This window comes from Channa argus, chromosome 17 (genome assembly GCF_033026475.1).
Source record: "Channa argus isolate prfri chromosome 17, Channa argus male v1.0, whole genome shotgun sequence".
In the NCBI taxonomy this organism is placed as follows: Eukaryota; Metazoa; Chordata; class Actinopteri; order Anabantiformes; family Channidae; genus Channa; species Channa argus.
In genome coordinates, this window is record NC_090213.1 from 12,545,635 (window position 1) to 12,561,112 (window position 15,478).

The 15,478-nt window shown below is 39.7% G+C and overlaps 2 protein-coding genes across 2 annotated transcripts; both read left to right on the plus strand.

Annotated features, from left to right (window-relative positions):
* Nucleotides 1-411: 411 nt before the first annotated feature.
* On the plus strand, nt 412-2,771 carry iyd (iodotyrosine deiodinase). Its single transcript, XM_067482032.1, has 5 exons — nt 412-701; nt 1,422-1,622; nt 1,722-1,875; nt 2,065-2,221; nt 2,309-2,771. The coding sequence occupies exons 1-5, from the start codon at nt 512-514 to the stop codon at nt 2,489-2,491; spliced, it is 885 nt and encodes a 294-aa protein (XP_067338133.1). The 5' UTR covers nt 412-511; the 3' UTR covers nt 2,492-2,771.
* A 579-nt stretch (nt 2,772-3,350) lies between these two features.
* sec63 (SEC63 homolog, protein translocation regulator) lies at nt 3,351-14,982 on the plus strand. The gene is made up of 20 exons (XM_067482031.1): nt 3,351-3,614; nt 4,403-4,502; nt 5,825-5,939; nt 6,065-6,177; nt 6,281-6,342; nt 6,827-6,885; nt 7,071-7,121; nt 7,243-7,351; nt 7,611-7,705; nt 7,854-7,986; nt 8,587-8,679; nt 9,229-9,374; nt 9,485-9,632; nt 10,045-10,127; nt 10,368-10,436; nt 10,575-10,730; nt 10,851-11,021; nt 11,154-11,354; nt 11,777-11,881; nt 12,641-14,982. The coding sequence occupies exons 1-20, from the start codon at nt 3,491-3,493 to the stop codon at nt 12,773-12,775; spliced, it is 2,268 nt and encodes a 755-aa protein (XP_067338132.1). The 5' UTR covers nt 3,351-3,490; the 3' UTR covers nt 12,776-14,982.
* Nucleotides 14,983-15,478: the final 496 nt, after the last annotated feature.

Consider the following 15,478-nt stretch of genomic DNA (forward strand, 5'->3'; position numbering starts at 1 on the left):
AGTCCGTTGCGACACCTGGTGGTGATATTTAGAAATAATGCTGTAAAATATAAATTGGCAGTCTACAGCAATAGGATGCTCCTGCAACAAATATTTTGATTGTGTATATGTGTGTATATATATATATATATATATATATATATATATATATATATATATATATATATATATATATATATATATATATATATATACACACACACATATATACTAGTTTCAACATCAACATCGCGCTGGTCAGTAGTTTCTCACTTGGTAAACGATAGAGAAAGTTACAAGTCGCCATATTGTTAGAAAATGTCAATAACAACAATGGACTGTTTGTCAAATAGGAACTGCAATATTAACAAATTATATGAAACCTCCTCTATGCTGATTTTCTTATGACCTGGTGACCTGCCTATGACAGCTCTGACTGCTTGCATAGGCCCAACCCACATCACTGTAGCGGTGTTACTCAACATCAGCTTAGCTCTCAGCTGTCCTCTTCTCTGCACTTTCTGCAACGGTCATGGTTTTTCTGTCCGTCCTGACGCCTGTTTTGGCCGTGATCCTGTGTCTGGTGATTGGCTTCATGCTGCTGAAACCGCGGGAGGCCGCCTCGATGTCCACGGGCAAACCTGCGTCGAAGTCTGAGAACTTCAGACCGTGGGTGGACCAGGACTTGCAGGACGATACCGAAATCACAGCAAGAGAAGACGGTCAGAGATCAACAGAAACGCTCTTATTTTTTCACACCAATGCGGATTGAAAGTGAAAGCAAAAACTTTATTAAAAAGTCAATGTGTATTTCTTGATTTGAGTTCTCGAAGAATAGGCTATGTCCGTATGTAGTGTGCAGAGTGAAAGCGGTTGTTTTCTAATTTGGACTTTATCATTCACAGCTGGGTTAATCAATAATGGAAAAATTCTGTAGCCTGAATGTGTTAGACAAAGGAATAGATGGAGCCTATTTTCCTTTTTCTCCTCTCTACATTGCATTGCATTTCTACAATAGAGCGTATACTCTATAAAAGTTGTACTAAATAAAGTGAAATGCTATAAATGGCCTCCCTCTTATGCCACAAAATTGTATATTTGCCTTTTATGAGATTGCAAAGAACAATGTTTATTATTAGGGTGTTCTGTCCATAGAGACCGGGGTACTATTACAGTAGAGAGGGCTTCCGGTGAAAGCTAGCATTTTAGTGAACATCATGTTTGCACAGTGTGTAAATTAATCAAAAGCTGTTGCCAGGCAAAGTATGTGAATTTTAATGGGTAAAGGTAACTGCACTTAAACATTGTGCACAAACACACAGAAAGGGGCACATCACTCATTATTTGCAATAAATGTGCTTGAATACTCTGCATTTATTAGTTTTACTGTCTTTGCAGATGCCCTCATACAGTACTAATACAGTATAAATTTGTCCTTTTAGAGGTGGGTGATTGGATGGACAGCAGTGAGGAGGACCTTCCACATGTGCCTTACTCACAAAAGCGTTACTCAGAGGAGATGATGCTGCAGAGATCGCAGGATTTCTACACTCTGATGAACGACAGGAGGTCTGTTCGTTTCATCAGCCCAGATCCCGTCCCACGAGAGGTCATCAATAACGTCATTCGCACTGCAGGCACGTGTAAATAGACCACTGTTGATCTGCTATTGTAGTGGTCTCATTTGGTTTGTCTGCTTTTATTCTTGACCCTCCACTTCTGTTCCTGCTCTGCAGGCACAGCCCCCAGTGGAGCACACACAGAACCCTGGACTTTCATTGTGGTGTCAGACCCAGAGATGAAGCACCAGATCAGACTGATAGTGGAGGAAGAGGAGGAAGTGAACTACCGTCATAGGATGGGAGAAAAGTGGGTCCACGATTTGGCAAAATTAAGGTGAACACCCAAACTTACTGTATTCCACACATCAGTGTCAATAGGAACATGGTTTCTATGACTGACAACTTCAAACCCCTTGTCCAAGGTTTTAGTCTTGCATACACAATGATTAATCCTCATGGGCCAATGTAAAGCTTCTTTTTAAGCTCTATTTCTGCCTTGCTTACAATTATCTTCCTCTTGCAGGACAAACTGGATTAAGGAGTACTTGGATGTTGCTCCATTCCTGGTCCTCATCTTCAAACAGACCCATGGGATCCTACCAAATGGCAAGAAAAAGACACACTACTACAATGAAATTAGTGTCTCCATATCCTGTGGAATCCTACTGGCTGCGTTACAGGTAAAGAATTATCTTTCGAAATATAGACCGAAAACGTGTCTGGCAAAGTGACTTAATGTCTGTTTCTTTGGTTCATTTGCTTATCAGAATGCAGGTCTTGTTACCGTCACAACGACACCCCTTAACTGTGGCCCCCAGCTCAGGCTGCTCCTCAGACGACCGGCAAACGAGAAGCTGCTGATGTTACTTCCTGTGGGTTACCCTGCTTCTGATGCCACTGTGCCTGACTTGAAACGCAAACCTCTTGATGATATAATGGTGTACATATGACAGAATCAGGCTACAGAAAAAATCCCAAAAGCAAAGCACATTTTTATCTTCTTTGCTTGCAAGTAAAAAAAAATAATAAAACACAGCATATTATGTCGCTTGCAAATACTTTGATTCTTTTTGTAATTAATATTGCAAACAAGCTAATTTGTTCAACAAATAAACTGATGAATACTGCAAAAGAAACAGTAATTTGTAAAATGTATGATGATCAACCACAGAGTTCAACAAAAACAGAAAAAAATACATACAAAATAAAATATTAAACACTACAAACTAAGACAGCTTTGATCTGTTTGCTTTGATATTGTTTGTTTAATTTCTTACTGAAATATTAGATGTTAAACCTCATTATAATGTCCATCATTTCCTTTTTAATGTAAATAATAGAAATGCACTAAAAAAGAATTTTATATTTTTTAAAAGCCATTTAAGTAATTATGACTAACACCATAGATCTGCACAGCTGTGAGGCATTTTCTATTTGTAGTATGCATTTCACTAAACACAGATAAATGCAAAATCCCAACTCAGCCCTGAAAACACAAAACCATCCTCTGGTGCCTTCTTTTTAGTTATTTAAACTGGGATTTTTGTGGCACTTGTGCAGAGTCAGAGAGACCTCCTTACACACTCAAAATGGTGGCACTGTTTCTTTTTTCAAGAGGGGACAGGATTCGACCATGCATTTCTTCACTGAAGTCTTCAGACCTTGTGGCAAACATCGCGCCCACTTGACTGCTCAAAAAGCCCTTCACTCCCCGCGGGTCCGTCTGTCCTGTGGGGGCCAGTGCCGCTCAGGATAAACGTCGAATCTAACATCCACCGACGAAGAAGAAAGGCAACATTTGCGCAGGCGTACACCACGTACACCGATGATCCGAGCTGTCTTGGCTGGATGCTAGCTGGCTAGCTAACGGTCTGTCAAGCAGCACACATTGGATTTAAAGGGGGAAGCGCAGCGGTGGAGAAGAAGGGCGACCCAAGCGCCGCTACGAAATGGCCGGACAACAGTTCCAGTACGATGACAGCGGCAATACCTTTTTCTACTTCCTAACGTCCTTCGTCGGACTTATTGTGATCCCAGCCACATATTACCTCTGGCCCCGGGATCAGAATGCTGGTAAGGCCCGATGTCTGGCTCAGAGCTAACTGAGCTAAGTTACCTCAGCTAGTTCAGCGTGAAGTGTCAAATAGCTAATTGCTCATAAACTCTCACTAACTAGCAGTTTGTTGAGGCTAACGTTAGCTGATAAAGCGAGGACTGTGGCATAACATACGCCAGTAAGCGTCATAATGGTAATGTCCACATCTCGTTCATTGCTCAAGGCTTAGAACAAGTCAACCAGTGTTAACAGACTTTCCAGTTTTATTAATGACCACCCCATTAGCTGTGGGTCGGAATATATCTAACCAGTGTTTCATTTATCTGTGGGCAAACCTGAACCTAGTCAGCTAAATCTAAATCTATACACTTTGTTGATCTCATCTTGATACGCCCTTATCTTTGTACAGCTTACATGTTTGTCAACAACAGAGCGTATCTAACATGGCTTATGAAACATTTGCTAACAAACATGAACTCAGCTGGTCTAGCGGGGATAGATCCTGTCAAGTCATGTTTAGAATTTTTATCTTAAGGCGGTGCCAGCAACTATATTGATTTCACTAAAAACGACAAAATAAATCACATTTCTCAATATGTTTCAAGTTGAATGAACTAAGATTATCCCCCTCCTTGCTTGACTAACATATCCATAATAATGATATAATTGTGCATATGTTTAGTTTTCTAATATCGTTAACCCTATGCCCCAGTAATCATACCTAAATTAATTTGCATCATCATTTTTGTTCGAGACTTCGAGAGTGGTATTACTAATGATTGCCCAATCTCAATTCTTTTTTCAGAACAACTGCGTCTGAAGAGCCTGAGGAGGGTACATGGCAGGTGTCTGTGGTACCGGCTCAGGCTGATGAAGTCGCAACAGAGCATTGTCCCAACACTAAAGTGAGTCCAGTTATTCGGGTGATGATGTACTGAAAATCAGGGGCATCACGTACGTGTAGACACACGCCTTGTACGTGATAAGATAATCAAACAGGCTTCCTTTTCCAAGAAATTCTTCCTTAGCACCTGGTACCGTGTTTGAAAGTTGATCATACTTGAAGTTGACCCAAGTTACATTGACTTACTTAGACAGCTATGTTACGAGTAACACTTAAGCCAGGTTCAACATCAGATCAATTACTTACATTCTTGGTAGTAAAATAACAGGTTTGCTACCTTCTCCTTTGTTGCTAAATGTAACAGTCCCTCAGTTGTTTGTGTGTGACTTGTTGGAATTGTTTGCACATAGGTAGCTCGGTCAAACTCCCATCACTGGAGCTGTTTTTTGGTCACTTACTGCTTCACTCAGTGTGTTTCCAGCTGGACAGAGAGGCACTGAGGTGTGAAGATGAGACATTGGCCACACTGTCATTGGTTTAGGCTGTTTTAATTTGTAAGCTTCTTAGTGATGTAAACAGTGTGGTGCAATGTTTAAAAATTCTCTTAACATGACCCTGTTTTTAACTGTATTGTTTGTTCACACTGCATGTGTGGTTAATGGAATTATGGGTGTTCAAGTGTTCACTTTGTCACTGCTATTTCTTCCCTCACTCATTTGCCTTCTTGTCACAGTGTTTCTGTAGAGGTATCTGCTCGTTGTTCTGCTCATTCTCAGCTGTTTGTCCTCATCCACTTTCTATGCCGGTTTTGTCTCTAGACCCACATTCAGTTTTCTCAGAAATGTTATAAATTCTTTATTTGCATTTGTGACTAAAGCTGGTGAAAGCATCCAACATTTAGTCTATGGTTTGAACCAAAATATTTGTCTTTAGTCTTAATCTCATAATCAAAATATTTCTCCAATTTTTGCCAATGTATCATAATGAAGGTTTTTATTATGGGAATTCATCATGTATTTTTTTTTTTTGGCTGAGCTACTCAGACAAATCTCAGACTAGTGAGCGGTTGTCATGGCAACAGATGCTGCAGAGCATGCCATAGGGTTTTGCCATTGTCATGGAAACAAGTTTAGCTTCCATACATAAATACCAAACAACAACAATGTCTCAGAACCTACCCTGTCCTTTTTTTTGGGTATTGTGTTTCGTGGCTATAAAATGCTGAAAGCTAATTTGCACTGTAGGATTGTAACCTCAAATAACCATAATGATTGCAAGCCACAGAGTGAATATGTCCCGTAAATTAAGCAGGTCTGATGTCTCCAGGAAAAAAAAAGGTTTATGTGTAACTTCTTTTCTTGTATTTTGTGTTGCTCTTCATAGGAAAGGAGCCTTGTTATTTGGATGGGTTGTGTTCCTGCTGCTAGCCTACAAGGTGTCCAAGCTGGACAGAGAGTATCAGGAGTATAATCCATATGAAGTCCTCAACTTGGACCCGGTATATACATGCAAAGCATAAACTCAGCTGTATTCAACAGAATAACTTAAATCGCAAAGGTTGAGCCTTTACACCCAATGTGGGGCAGTTAAGAGTTGCTATAATTACTGTTTTTATATCTCCAGGGTTCCTCTCTGTCAGAAATAAAGAAGCAATACCGTGTACTCTCACTGAAGTTCCATCCTGATAAAGGAGGTGATGAGGCCACATTCATGAGAATTGCCAAAGCTTATGCTGCGTAAGTGTCATTCAGCTGCAGACAGCAAGACAGCATCAGCAACTCATCTACTGCAGCCCTGTTTTGATGGATTATTTACCATTTTGTAATTTTTTTTCAACAGTCTGACCAATGAACAGTCACGACAGAACTGGGAAATGTACGGTAACCCAGATGGTCCAGGAGGTGAGCTAAGCTGCTGTCCCATTGGGGGCTTTCTAGTATTTTTCTGTGTTGAGTGACTAAGCCTCTTGTAGTCCTAAATATGTTCTACTTTTAAAGAAGAATGCAAACACTCTAGTCTATTCATTCCACTGAGAGCTTGCACGCATAGCTGATAATGAAATGGTTTTCACACATGCTTCCACTGTGGGTGTCCATGATGCTTAATCACTGGGCATCAAAAATGTGTTTGTTTAGATTATGGTCAAACATACGGTTTAAAATCTGATGACAAAAAGAGTCATTCTTGAACAAACAAGATGCTTTCTTGTAAAGTTAATGGGAAAAGACAATTCTTACTTGTTCAAATGGCCACATACAATTCTCACTTTGTTTATTAAGCCCAATGCCATACTGCCGAGTGCTTTTACAAAGGGACTGCACTGCAGAGTGTAAACATGGGATTTTTCTATTTTGGTCCATTTGCCTCTTATGTCTTCCTTTCTAGCCACCAGCTTTGGCATTGCTCTGCCTGCCTGGATCGTTGACCAGAAGAACTCAATGCTCGTATGTATTCATTAATTACGGCCATTTAGATAATCATTTTAGATAAAATTTCATTTGAGTCCAGAGACCCGCTGAGATCAATAACCTAAAGATTCAGTTATTATCCAGTTTAACCAAGGAGTACATTTACCCATATGTATAGCTTTACAATTTTATACTGAATGGAAATTGTTTCTCCTCTGCAGGTGCTGTTGGTATATGGATTAGCATTTATGGTTATCCTTCCTGTTGTTGTGGTAAGTCATGATGTATGGTTTAAAGCCAAGTTTTATGCCTTCAGTTGACCTCAGTTTTTCTTAAACCCAGAGTTTTTCACTTTTTTCACTGCTAATTTATTTTGGCCTTACTGTATTGTAGGGCACATGGTGGTATCGCTCAATCCGCTACAGTGGGGACCAGATCCTCATCAACACTACACAGCTCTTCATGCATTTTATGTATAAGACCCCAAATATGAACATGAAGCGTGAGTTTTGCCTTCACACTGCATTTGACCAGATGCACCCATAAATGTATTTTACCAAACAATTTGAACTGCAGTGTATATTTATTTAATTTATAATAAGCAGCAGACTCAGTTGTCACCATTATGGCTGTTTTCATTGATTTCTTCCTTCATATAGTATGATAGTATTTCCTTAATAGGTCACAAATAACATGTATTTTTAACATAGTTATAAATGTTTCTTTGACCAATTCTGATATGAACTGAATGGGGCCTCCAGGTTTAGCCATGGTGTTGACAGCAGCTTTTGAATTTGATCCTCGGAGCAATAAAGAAGCCACCATACGGCCAACAGACAACATTGAGGTGCCACAGGTAATGACAAACAACACAGCGTGCTGCAGAGATGAGTCTGAGTTGGAAGGGAATTTGCAGACATGAGTTTGTGTGTGAGAAAGAGATAAACTGCCCAGAACAAACCTCCAGTTTGTGGCATAATTAGCTTCTTTTGTCTCTTTTGCAGTTGATCCGCGAGTTGGGGAACATCAACGTAAAGAAGAAGGAGCCTCCGTTCTGCTATCCTTACAGTTTAAAGGCTAGGGTCTTAGTGCTTGCACATCTGGCACGCATGGACATATCAGAAGAGTTGGAGGAAGGTAAGATGGTCAGATATTGCATGTCCTCAGATTAAATAACGGTTCTCAGAAGGAAAAGTTCATTCCACATCAAAATGTTGCAAAATAAGTGGTCAGGAGCTTGTTCTCTACATTTCCAAACATGGCAAATAAAACAGCTGCAGCAGCTGTGTGGAGCTGAGTTGTGATGTCACATGATTTTATAGTGAAAACACAACCCTACTATGTTTGTATATTTACACTCCTATGTAGAGGTCAAGTATCCATCTGTGTTATTCTGGAGAAGGTTCCATTTGTAAATGCATGATACATACTCTGAACTACATAAGGGTGGGTAAATAATGGAAAAACATGCCAATTTATTCAATTTGCACCTTTTTATAAAACTGTCTTTATTTCTATTTGTACAACACCATCATCACATGTTATACTTTCTTATGAAAATATTGGTCTTTTGACTTTCCCGTTTGTTAGGAGGACAGGAACCCAAAAATGTCTGTAATATGAAAACTTCATTAAGATTTTCAAATTAATTCACTTTCTTAAAAACAAGAGGACCTTTTTAAGAAACAAGAATCACGTTAATCAGAACATTTTATGTGTCTGTGCTTCTTTTCCCAGATCAAAGGTTTGTGGTGAGGAAGAGTCCAGCTCTCCTTCAGGAAATGATTAATGTGGGCTGTCAGCTTACTATGATGGCCAACAGCAGAGGAGGTATGCAAACAAAACCTTGTGTATTATCACAAAAATGTTAATAATCTAAAGTTTTATCAGCTTACAACTGTGTGATATTTAACAGTCTTACACAACATAGATGTGATAAGAAACAAGTAGGAATCCAGATGGTGAAACGAGAGGAAGCTACTTAAGCGTCATTGGGCTGTTGAATATAAGCTGAAACACAGTTGTTATAGTGATTATAGATAGAGTGGTAACATCCATGCCACACTGCCAAACACAGAAAGTTATCATCCATGTTTGCAGTTTACTCTTTATGCCACCTTGCACTGGAAAACAAACATGTAAGTGCTGCTGATTTGGAACAAGTTGAATTCGGTTCATTAGTGATTGCTCAGACTGTCAGAAAAACATCATAAATAAAATAAATGGCACAATAAAAAATGCATCTATACAGGGCTTTTAAATAGTAAACACTATTTGATGTTCATAATCCAGCACATATTGTATATTACTAGGTCTTTCAAGAGAACATTTATATTTATTATAGGTATTGTCTTTCTGTCCAAATCTCTGTGTGTATAGGTTTCCATGCTCCTCGGCTGGTCACCATAGAAAACTGTATGAAGCTGACCCAGATGATAGTGCAGGGTCTGCAAGAGTCAAAGTCACCACTGCTGCAGCTGCCCCACTTTGAGGAGGAGCACCTCCGTTACTGCATCTCAAAGAAAGTCAGTGCCAAGTTTATATGTGCACACTTTTATATTACCTACAGTATGATTTTTTGTTGTTGTTGTTGTTTTTTTTTCAGAAAATAAATACACTTTCTTCTCCTTTCTAGTACAAGGTTCGAAGCTTACAGGACCTGGTGAGTCTTAAGGACTCTGATAGACGCAGCATGTTGCGTTTCTTGGGGGAGGAGAAATATGACGAAGTCATGGGTGTGCTGGGCAGCTTCCCTCACATCACCATGGATACTAAACTACAGGGTTAGTCCTAAAATACACGCACACACGCTTAGTTTGGCTATCAGATTATTTTATCTGCTGCTTGGCCTCACTTATTGCTAAAAGACAGATTGTAGATGAGAAAATAGGCTGACAAACTGATCGGTGCTTGTATTTTTGTTTTTTGTTTTTTTTTTTAACACTGAACTACAATATGCAGATTTGGAAACCAAGCTAGTGCTACCGCGCCACTCAAAACCTCAGTATGAGAGGAGTAGCAGACCAAAGGCTTACAAGTATTAGAAAAACGATGCTGTCGCTAAGCCTAGTTTGTGTAAACTTATTAATTATATTTACTGTCATTAGTGCAAATTACCTTGGAACCATTCATATTCTGTATTGTTTTTTAAAATGCAGACCTCTAAGTTCCTCTTCCTTTTCTGTTTCTCTGCAGTCCTTGATGATGAAGACAGTCATAACATCACTGCAGGCTCTATTGTCACAGTAACTGTCACCCTAACCAGAAAACGAATGGCGGTAAGGAATGATTGAAAGAAACACTGATATAATATGTATTTACATAATAAGGAGTTTTGGAGAGCAGTGGCATAGCTTGAAATTTTTACATGGGATGACAAAGGGAGGGCCTTTGTATGCAACTCCTGTGATAGAAAGTGTTCTTGCCTTTTAAGCGCACTTCTGTGGATGGCCACTGGAGTGCGCTGTTGACTGTGTGCATAATTCAAATGCCCGAATTGTACTGAACTTTGTGTGTAGGACATGTTTGAAAAAGAGCAAGACTCAACACCATGTCCAGGAGAGGAGACCACCACCACAGAGGAAGCAGTAAGGATAACACAAACCCACACACAGTCACTATGTTTGGGTCAGATTTAGCCATGATTTAAAAGATAAAACTGGTTCAAGAAATTTGAGATTGTTCACCTTAACTTTCTTTTTTTTTTTTTGTATTTCTTTGTTAAGCAAGCAGACTCGAGTAAAGCCAAAACCAAAGTGTGGCAGAATAAGAGCAAAGGGGCTAAGAAGACCGCCAAGTCCAAGAAGAAAAAGTTAACTAAGAAGAAGGCCACTCCTGTGCCAGCCAAAACAAAACAGGCCAATGGCAACGTGGCAGGAAATGTATGTGTCCAGTCAGTTAAGTTCAAACTGCTAGAAGGGTTTTATATACACATTTAACTGTATTTATTGTCATATAAACACCCAAATTCTAAATTCTTCTCATGGATGTTGGTGTCACAGGAAGTTGTAGCAGCAACATCGGCAGTAAAGGAAGAGGAGGACGAGGCCTCAGACAAAGGCAGTGAGTCAGATGAAGGTGAGGCCAACAAGGACTCTCCCAGTGAGAGAGACGAAGACAGCGACAAACAGAGCGACACAGAGGTGGATGAGATGGCTGGCGATGATGAGGAGGTCAGAGAACTTTAAAAGCAGTTAGTGGCCATATGCTGTTAAAAAAGATTACATAAGTGTATTGTAAGACTAATGGATGTAAAGGAAACACTAGCTGCATCTTCCCATCTCCATATCTCAATTCTGCCTTAGGAGTGGGAGGCTTTGCAGCAAAGCATCCAGCGGCGAGAGCGGGCACTGCTAGAGACTAAGTCGAAGGTGACACACCCCGCCTACAGCCTCTACTTTCCTGAGGAGAAGCAGGAGTGGTGGTGGCTCTACATTGCTGACCGCCGAGATCAGACCCTTGTCTCCATGCCCTACCACGTCTGCACACTAAAAGACACAGAAGAGGTGAGAATGTGTGGGTGTGTGTGTATTCTCATAAACAAATATATATTAGGATAAGAAAATGTGCCAAGAGCAGAGCATCTTCAGGTTTAAGTTAAAATCTTAATATAAAATTACATTTACCCTAATATTACATTAATTCAAAAGCTGAAATTTGTCAGATTTCAGAAGTGAGATTAAAATATTTCTTAATAATCGCAAAAGCATAGAATTAATATGTAAATTAACTTTTGTTTTATACAGTGTCATAAAGTCAGATCTTGTGTTTATGTGTTACATTAAAATATTCTGTGTTATGATATAGTCCTCCTGGATCAGAAAAGTCCTAATAAGTTGTGATTACCTGCCTCACTGTGCGGTTGGGTAATGTTGCATTACCGTGTGTGTGTGTGTGTGTGTGTGTGTGTGTGTGTGGTGTTTACCAGGTGGAGCTAAAATTTCCTGCCCCCTCCAAAACGGGCAACTACCAATTCTCTGTCATCCTCCGTTCTGATTCCTACCTGGGATTGGACCAGATCAAACCACTAAAGGTGAGAAAGAACATGATTTCACAGCTTATGCCTTCCACTAGATTCAGCAGTTTGCTGTGACTTGTTTTTTAACCATTTCAGCTTAAATTGTCCTCGATATAATTGCTGTTTTCCTACCAAAACGCCATCGACAATGAAGCTCATTGAACAATAGTAACAATTCCTGTGTTGGGAGTGTTGGGATCGGTTACGAGCCAAATGAGAACATGACTTTTTTTTTTTTTGCAGCACCTGGTAGATATTTAACTAGAGTACACTTGGTGTGACGATGCTGCCGTGAGTCAAGAATGAGTTTGGGGAGTTAACAGTTAACATTCAAAACTAGCAAGACTAGCTAATATAACATTGATGATACATAGTGTTGTTTGAGCATAGTGAAAATTATCTTTCCACTTACCTCTTTTGTGGTTATAGGTTCAGGTCTAGTGCACTGCCTATGACGCCAAACACTAGTGCACTATAATGTGTTGATAGTGGTCAATTTTGTAGATGCAAATGTTACATGGTGGCAAACAGGCTTTTCAGCATTCATCCAATGAAAAATAGTTTTTAGTGTAATGTGGTAAAGCTAAGAGGTCCTGTCATTTTCATGCCGAAAGAAACGGCACAGAATCTAGTTTTAGGATTGCTTGATTGAGTTTTGAGAATCCCTTGATATTATCATGAAGTGAGTCTGAAGGGCAACTAAAGTACTTTTCAAGGCTGTACAATTGCAAGTTCCAGTATGTGCTTAAAGTCATGTGCTTTGCTTTTTCCAAGTTGGAAGTCCATGAGGCCAAGGCCATGCTGGACAACCACCCACAGTGGGACATCCCTGACACAGAGGAGGAGGAAGAGGAGCAGGAGGACAGTGACGGCATTGAGGAGAGTGAAGACGACGAGGACAACGATTAAACAAACACACACACACACACACACACACACACACACACACACACACACACACACACACACACACACACACACACACAGTTACTCACTCACTCACTCACATGCTCAAACTCCCCACTTCCCCCCCAAATGGATTGGCCACCCACCCACTCCTGACCCCACAGCAGCCCTTGAAGAGCAGCAGATGAGGAGCAGCAAAGTCGCGCCCGCCACCAACAAACACACACGCAGAATCACCGGGGACTGTTTGTACACACAGAGCCCTCTTCCACCCCCATTTTTCCTTCACGGTAACACTGACTGTAACCCCAGCCCCTCTGTTATGCCTTTTCTACAGAGACTTGTAAATTTACTTTCGTTGCCAGCGGAAGGGAAATTTGTGAATATTTAACCCAGGCCTGTGTGTGAATGGGTATATATGTGAGCTTGTGTATGTGTGTATGCTGTGTGTTTGTAACCTTGTATGTGTTTGTACAGGTATGACAGATAAACACACTGTGCACTGGAGGACCTATTATCTGGGCTCTTTTTTTTTTTTTTTTTTTCTTTTGAAGGGGAGACGGGATGTGTAACAAGTAATTCTCTTTGCAAATATAACAAATAACCTCCGTATGGGAATCGTAACATTACCCTTGCTCCTAATTTTTAAAATCACTCGGTACAGACGTTTTCCACACCAATGAAACCGTATCCTGTACATTCAAACTGCAGAAGCCTGATTTTACCCGTATTTATCGGTCATCATACCTGATTGGGACATTGGCTCCTTTCAGTGTGCAGGGGCACTGCTGAATCTCATCTAATTTTTTCTTTTTTCCTTTTTATAATTTTTCTCAGTGACACCCGCCAGCCACATGTATGTATTTGAACTCACTGTATGTTGAAGGGGACATCTACAGCTATATTCTCCATTCATCTCTGGTCATTTTGCCTGTTGTGCACTCAGCGTCAAATTGTCTTTTCTAAAAGAGAGAGCTGAGAGGAAATTACAGAAGTTGCAGTGTTAAGGCTTTTCAAAAAAGTGACTTTTTGTGTTTGTTTTTTTTCCTCAACAATTGTCGCACATTCCATTGTATACTCATTGTCTAAAAAGGCCTTATGAATATAACAAAGTACCACAACATACACAGAAGTCTTTCGGTGCCATGCACCATTGATTATTGGAAAGCAGAGAAGTTTTTTTGTCTTTGTGTGTCTTTGTATAAATCTACTTTTTTTTTTTTCTTTGTTTCAATTTAGATTTTTTTTTTTTCTCCTCATGGTTACCTATAGCTTCCCAGTGTTAGGATACATATCGCTGAAGTTGCCACTATAAGTACAGGTTTGTTTGTATGAAGAGGTCTCAAACCTAACCCTAACCCTCAAAGGACCTCGAAAGTGTCTTAAACAAAAAAAAAAAACACTTTAATCAAATGAAATGCAGTGACTAAACATTCTGTCCTGCATCTTTCTCATAAGAGCAGAACAAGCCCCACCAAATCTCTTGGAGGATTGTTTGAATCTTCTGTCTGAGGACTGTATAGCAGTTCTTGCTAACCACAAAAAAACCCTTTCATTTAAATGTAGTCTTTGTTACTGTTAAACTATAGCTGAAACGAATAACACTCTTAACAGTCTTTGTCTTGTTCTGATCCATTTAAACCTTTTGTTTTTGCATCTGTTAGACTCATAAGTGGGGAAAAAAACAGTTTTTTCGACAGTTAACGTTTTAAAATATATGACTAATCTTTCACCATGAATATTCACACAACAGTTTATTGTTTAGGTTTACAGCATATAGCAGTGTGTCATGTCAGTGTGGGGGAGATAAAGGTTTGACTACCTGTGGACAGACTCTCCCAACACCATACACACACACACACATATAAAAACTCACATGCGTTCACTATACCCTCCTGTAATTGTGTTGAAAGCAGGTGTATGCTAACAGGTTATATTGTACTCTGAGTATTAATCGCTCTGCAATAGAATGTAGCATCAGTGATTTTACGCTGTGTGGAAAATAAAGAACTGCAGTGAGGTTAAATACACCAACATCTCTCCCACGACAGACCTTGCCCGAGCGACTGGCCGGTAGGCCGCCTCAGTTTGGACAAGCTATCCAATGACTATCTGCCACTTTTGTTTACAAAGAAACTGTCATTGTAAATGGAAAAAAAAATATATTATTTGTATTTAAAATCATTTCAAATAAAAACTTTTAAATGAGATTTTAATGTCAATCATTTCTTGTAACTGTCAAGGTATGACTGCATTTCCCCTTGCTGCTTTCCTTATTCACTGCAGCCTTATCAGAATGACCTCTACTGAGCCATTGGACACTTCCTGTTTACAACTGATGCTTATTCCTGTCTCAACTGAACAGTTGTGAAGCTAATGTGCAGATAGTCACACAGCAACGACGTGAGGCTGCCAACAGCCACAGATTCAATGCATGTCACTTGTGTTTTGGTGATTGTTATTCAACACGTTTGGGCATAAGAAGGAACAACAAGAGCTGCACACTCTAATTTCCTCTTTATCTGAACCATTGACTTTATCTGAACAGGTGTGGGGATTCCCTGACAGGGAGTTTTGCAAATTTGGGGTCAAATTCATGATTAAGCTAAAATATTTTCCTGACAATACATAGTCTATTTGTGCGCACTTTTGGGTTAATAAGGACAAATGAAAAGAGATTTAGTATAGTATAGTATAGTATACAAC